At 48.1% G+C, this 6,394-nt stretch overlaps 1 protein-coding gene across 1 annotated transcript in view; it reads right to left on the bottom strand.

Moving 5' to 3' along the window:
• Window positions 1-212: 212 nt before the first annotated feature.
• The window catches only part of LOC143289599 (uncharacterized), a 6,649-nt gene continuing 467 nt past the window's right edge, over window positions 213-6,394 (bottom strand). Inside the window, exon 2 of the mRNA XM_076598635.1 lies at window positions 213-3,409. Coding sequence (XP_076454750.1) covers window positions 262-1,836 — 1,575 coding nt within the window. The 5' untranslated portion in view covers window positions 1,837-3,409 and the 3' untranslated portion in view covers window positions 213-261. The remainder of the gene's footprint in view (window positions 3,410-6,394) is intronic.

Here is a 6,394-nt window from a genome sequence, read left to right as displayed (position 1 = left end):
CACATTAACACTAACACACACTCACATATATTAACACACACACACACATACAGCACACACACACACACACACATACAGCACACACACGCGCGCGCGCGCACACACACACACACACACACACACACTATCACTAACACATTAACACACACACACACACTCACACACACATACACACACACTATCACTAACACATTAACACACACACACACACACACACACACACACACACACACACACACACACACACACACACACTCTCCTCTACACCAAAGAACCGTTGAACTCATCAAAGGAATCGAAGCCAGCATAGTCCTGGTCCTTGAAGGGCTCGGGAGGCGTCAGCACAACATCCAGCACGTCATCACCGTCATGACGTAACTCCACGTCACCATGACTCTCAGGGTCCGATGACGTCACGCCGTGCGCCTCCTCTGACGTCAGACACAGGCTGATGGCGTCACGGGATGTCGCGGTGCTGGCGTTGGAAGGGGGGTTTTTCCGCTTGGGTTTCTTCGGGGGGATTTTCTGCCGCATGGGAGACGTCTCTGGGATCGGTTCCAGCGACGTCTGTTTCTTGGTGCCCCTCGTGGTCACTTGGGATCTATCGTACGGTTCCGCGGAGTTCGCATCATCCCGTGCGGTTCTGTTGTAATCATCCAGAACACGAGGCTTCCTGCATGGAAGCGAGTCTGGAACCTGGAGAGAGCGGCTGTCGGAGTGGTGTTCAGAATGCAAGGCACCCGATTCTTCAGCGTTGTCTGCCAGCTGCTTGTGAGTTTGAGTTTGAGACAACGTGTCAGAGTCCACAGCTGATTCGACGAAAGAGGACTCCTCTGTGAAGACGGAGGCGGCGGAACTCGTGAACGACAAGGGGCTGTGGCGACCCAGGTTTGGAAGAGGTAGCGTCGTAGGTCTTCGTGCCGTTTTCGGAACGCCGCCGCTGGGTTCCGCGAAGGATTTAGAATCTCCTTCCTCCTCCTCCTCTTCCCCCTCCTCGGTTGAGAAACCGTTTCTCTCAGAGTCCGACAGTCGTTCGTCAGGAGAGAAGCCTCTGTTAACCAGACCTTTACACCGAAAGTTCACAGCGCCGTCCTTGGAAATGGATATCGGGTGAGTCACCTTGGGCAGCGGCGGGGAAGAGTTTTCTGGAGGAATGTTGGAGACTTTCTCGAGGGTTAGTCTAGCCTGCAGGGCAGAGTCTGAGGCTTTCTGGTCTGCCTCCCAATCAGCTTGTTTCAGTTGGGGCGTGTGGTGGTCACGGGGAGAGTGGGTTTCCTTCTGTCCCAGGGAAGGATTCCCGTGGGGGTGTACCTTGGCTTTGGCCAGAGGAGCGATCACAGCCAGCGGGGGACTACTGGAGCGAAACGTCTCGAACGTCAACGGTTCGTACACCACCAGACTGGAGCTGTCCCCTTCAGTTATGGCGTCCTCTCTGCGCATGCGCGGTCTTTTGGTTCTGTCGAGGGCGGAGAAGCTGGGCAGCTTTTCGTTGTGCAGCCTGGAGGTCCTCTGCAGCCGGGAGTTTGGGTCCAGCCTGGCCCCTGACGTCATCAGCATCGTGTCCCCTGCCGCACCGTCAGAGACGCGGCTCCTTGGATGATGCAGGTGCCTCGCGTGACCGCCGTGAACGGGTGAGTCTGGGTTGGTGCTCTCCCCTGAATCGATGAAAAACACGACGGGAGGTTGGTGGCCGGGTGGTGGGAAGTCTTCTGACCCGTGCTTGTCCCCCTGTGAAAAGGCTCTGTTGTAGTTCTCTCCCTTCCTCCAGCGGCAGTCCCTGTCGGCTGCATCCTCAGCGTCCGGGGAGCGGGGGTGTCGGACACAGCACGAAAACATGGCTGCCGGTCACGTGACAGACACGTTACACACTTCCGAATGAATTGACAGACACTCAGTGCGGTGTTGAGACACACGTTTCACTTCATGCTGGTAGAAACACGCACAGCCCACCAGACACACGTTTCACTTCATGCTGGTAGAAACACGCACAGCCCACCAGACACACGTTTCACTTCATGCTGGTAGAAACACGCACAGCCCACGAGACACACGTTTCACTTCATGTGTGGTAGAAACACACACAGCCCACGAGACACACGTTTCACTTCATGCTGGTAGAAACACGCACAGCCCACGAGACACACGGCTCCGACACAACGCTGGAAAATCTCACTCAGGTGGAAAAAAAGAAAGAAAGAAAATTGAACAGTTCCACTACTGAGAACAGATTGGCGGCACTGTTGTCTGCCGGCGTACACATGAGAGAATACGATCAACGAATTCTTAGGCAGCACTGCAAAAACAGGAATATATGCTCACTATTCTATATTCACAAACAACGTGGTACACATGTCTCCTTCAACACAGGACAAAATAAATTATCTACTTAATCCCACAGAAACAAAAACAGGTGCTGATGCACGCCGAAATTTCGGAACACTTTTCACAGAAGGAAACCCGATAAAACTGAACAAATAGACAAATAGATAAATAAATAAACAGATAAATAACGAAAGTTGTGACCGTTCCACGCACATGACAAGGAGGTATACCAGTTGATTGATACACGCTCACCAATGACCAAGATGTCCAGAACGTACACTATCCTTGGAACGCCAGATGATCCTCAAGGGTATGTAATGCTGAGACACTGACATTGAGACGCCAAAAACTCCACACCTTCCATACAACGAAACATCCACAACACTGTTTCAAACCACAGCACCGAACAATGTGAACTTTCGGACACTCATTCAAATTAACCTTGCCACGAAGATGCAAGACTGAAGTGTATATCCCGTTCCTTTGTGTTGACAGAAGACTGCGTCAAGTGTATAGCCCCGTTCCTTTGTGTTGACAGAAGACTGCGTCAAGTGTATAGCCCGTTCCTTTGTGTTGACAGAAGACTGCGTCAAGTGTATAGCCCGTTCCTTTGTGTTGACAGAAGACTGCGTCAAGTGTATAGCCCGTTCCTTTGTGTTGACAGAAGACTGCGTCAAGTGTATAGCCCGTTCCTTTGTGTTGACAGAAGACTGCGTCAAGTGTATAGCCCGTTCCTTTGTGTTGACAGAAGACTGCATCCAGTGTATAGCCCGTTCCTTTGCCGCGTTCACAGAAGACTGCATCAAGTGTATAGCCCGTTCCTTTGCCGCGTTCACAGAGGACTGAAAGGTACAGCCTGTTCCTTCACGTTAACAGTTTCAGTGGTGGTGGTGATGGTTTTGATGGTGGTCGGTAGAGGTGGTGGTGGTGGCGAGAGGGGGTTGTGTGTGTGGAGGGGGTGGGTGGGGGATAGATAGTGGTAGGTGGTGGTGGTAGAGAGGCAGTTATCAGTCTACAGTTTCAAGGCTGCCGACGTTGTTTCGTGGTCAACGTGTCACTCTACTGCACATGACTCCTCGGGCCAACCCTGGGAACACAAAAGATAAACATAACAAATAAATAGATACATAAATAAATAACACAAGAATAATCAAATGAATGAATAAATGAACTGATATAAATAGATGAATTTGATGATGGAGTCTCCCGTCGGTCCGACGGATGAGTAAGCAGGCAGGCTTACCTGTCGGTGTGTGTCCTCATATGGGAGAAGAGGCCGATTCTGGATGCACAGCACTTCCCACAGGTGTTGCAAGGGAAAACGTCTCCAGAAGTTGAGCCCTGCTTCCTTCGCTTATGCTTCTTCTTAATGGCCACCGTTCTCTTGTTTTGTCTTTATGCCACTAGAGCACAGTATTCTCCAGCGAGAGCGGTCAAGGGCATCAGTTTCACAGGAAGCAATCTTTATGTCACAGGCTTTGAGGTTTGTCTTCAAGGTGTCCTTGAAGTGCTTGCAGGGTCTTCCAAGTTCACGGTGGCCTTCCTTCAGCTGGCCATACAAAAGCATCTTCGGGATCCTGCTGTCTGTCATACGGACAACGTGTCCTGTCCAGCATAGCTGGCACTGGATCAGCAGGCTTTCGATGCTGGGCAGGCCGCTCCTCTCTAGGACCTGGAGGTTGGAGGCCCTGTCTTGCCACTTTATGCCGAGGATCTTTCGTATGCACCTCTGGTGAAATTGCTCAAGTTGTTGAATGTGACGGTGATACGTCGTCCATGTTTCACAGCAGTACAACAAGGTGGTCAGCACAACAGCTCTGTAGGTTTTGATTTTGGTGCTGAGCCTGATGCCTTTGTTGTTCCACAGCCTGTTGAGTCTGCCAAAGGCGGAGCTGGTCTTGGAACAGAAAAGATAAACACAACAAATAAATAGATAGATAAATAAATAACACAAGATTAATCAAATGAAAGAATAAATGAATTGATAAGTAAATAGATGAATAAAGAAATACACAATCAACACAACAGAGATCTTTTTTTTTTATTAATTCATGCAAATGTGCACACACACACACACACACACACACACACACACACACACACACACACACACACACAGTTCAACTTTCAGCATGCAAGCAGTTTGTTGGAAATACTTGCTACCCTGGAGAAAGTGATTTTTTTAAAAAGAAAGAAAAGGAACAACGTGTCATGTTCTTCAGTTTTTGTCTGTTCACAGAAAGCACGTGACTTCAGACAAAGCCCTGAAAGCAGAACAGCTGGGGAACCAGAACAAGCAGGAGGGAGGGTGAGGGTGGGGGGGAGAGAATGTGATCAAAGTGGTACACAATAAAGGATGAAAAATGAAAAAGCCTGAAAACAAACAAGCACGAAGAAACAAACAAAATTGGAAATAACACAGAAACTTCAGTAAATCGTAAGTGCACAAAGGACTTCTTCTTCTTCTTCGTCTCATTACCAATATATATAATATGTACACATAATTATATATATGTATATATATATGTGTGTGTGTGTGTGTGTGTGTGTGTGTGTGTGTGTGTGTGTCTGTGTCTGTGTGTGTGTGCGCGCGCGCGTTGGTTGGTTTTAACAACAGCAAAAAAGAAAGAAAAAAAAATCTCTCAACATCATTTCTAATTCTTAACCGGTTATCAATCAGAAAGTGAAAGCTCCTAAAAATAAAAATAAAAACAAAGTTTCTTCCACAAGAGCAAGTGACGTGTTTACAAAATATGTTTTATTTATTGTGTTATTTATTCACTTATTATGTTTGAGACGAACTGTCTTAAGTCTGATACGCCATTGTTGGTATACTACGCAAAAGGGAACTATAGTTGTATTACTGCTGCTGCTGCAACCGTTGGTACTGCTACAACTATTACTACTACTACTACTACTAAAATGAATCATTTTTATTTTGCGCATAATTTGAATTTCTCTTGTTGAGTTGAGATAGTAAAGTATTAATTCTGCATTCTGAAAATCGTGGACAGTGGTTTGCTAATGTAGAATCTCTCACCCTCTGCGCCATTTTTCAGCGTCTTTTTACACCACTGCAGCAAAATTATCGATGTGTGTGTGTGAGAGAGAGAGAGAGAGAGAGAGAGAGAGAGAGACTGCCCAACAAACTGTAACACTTTTAATTGTATGTTCATCGGCTGTCGTCTGTACGATCTGATTCACTGATCTCACGGCGGTGACTGACGTCAGCGCTTCAACTGCGTCTGACTTGGGGCAGCTGTTGCACGGTGAACATGAACTGACATGAAGTGTCGTCAGCAGAAAGCAGAGCGCATGATTCAGTGTTCTGGATGGGGGGAGAGGGGGAGCGGGGATGGGAGGGTGGTCGGGGGGTGGGGTGGGTGGGGGAGAGACAGAGAGACACAGAGGGAGGGGGAGGGAGAGAGAGACTAAGTCACACACACACACGCACACACACAAACACACACACACACACACACACACACACACACACACACACACACACACACACACACACACACACACACACACGTGCCGCGCACGCGGGCGTCAACACTGACGTACGCTTACACACAAACACACACACTTACACGCATGCAAGAGAGACTGGGAGAGAGAAAGAGGGAGAGAGATATGGAGAGAGAGAGGGAGAGAGAAAGAGAAAGAGAGAGAGAGAGAGAAAGAGAGGGAGAGAGAGAGAGGGAGAGAGAGAGGTAGAGAGAGGGAGGGAGAAAGAGAGAGGGAGGGAGATAGATTTAGAGACAGAGAGGTAGGGAGGGAGAGAGAGAGAGAGGGAGAGATAGAGGGAGGGAGAGATAGAGGGAGAGAGATAGGGAGAGAGAGGGAGGGAGAAAAAGAGAGTGGGGGAGAGAGATAGGGATATATATATATATATATATAGAGAGAGAGAGATAGGGAGAGAGAGAAAGAGAGACGGAGAGATAGATATATATATATATATATATATATATATATATATATATATAGGGAGAGAGAGGGAGGGAGAAAGAGAGAGAGAGAGGGGAGAGAGATAGGGAGAGAGATAGATAGAGAAAGAGAGACTGAGAGA

This window comes from Babylonia areolata, chromosome 14 (assembly GCF_041734735.1).
Source record: "Babylonia areolata isolate BAREFJ2019XMU chromosome 14, ASM4173473v1, whole genome shotgun sequence".
Taxonomy (NCBI): Eukaryota; Metazoa; Mollusca; class Gastropoda; order Neogastropoda; family Buccinidae; genus Babylonia; species Babylonia areolata.
Note: the sequence above shows the minus strand (reverse complement) of the source record. Positions and strands in the feature narration are given on the sequence as shown.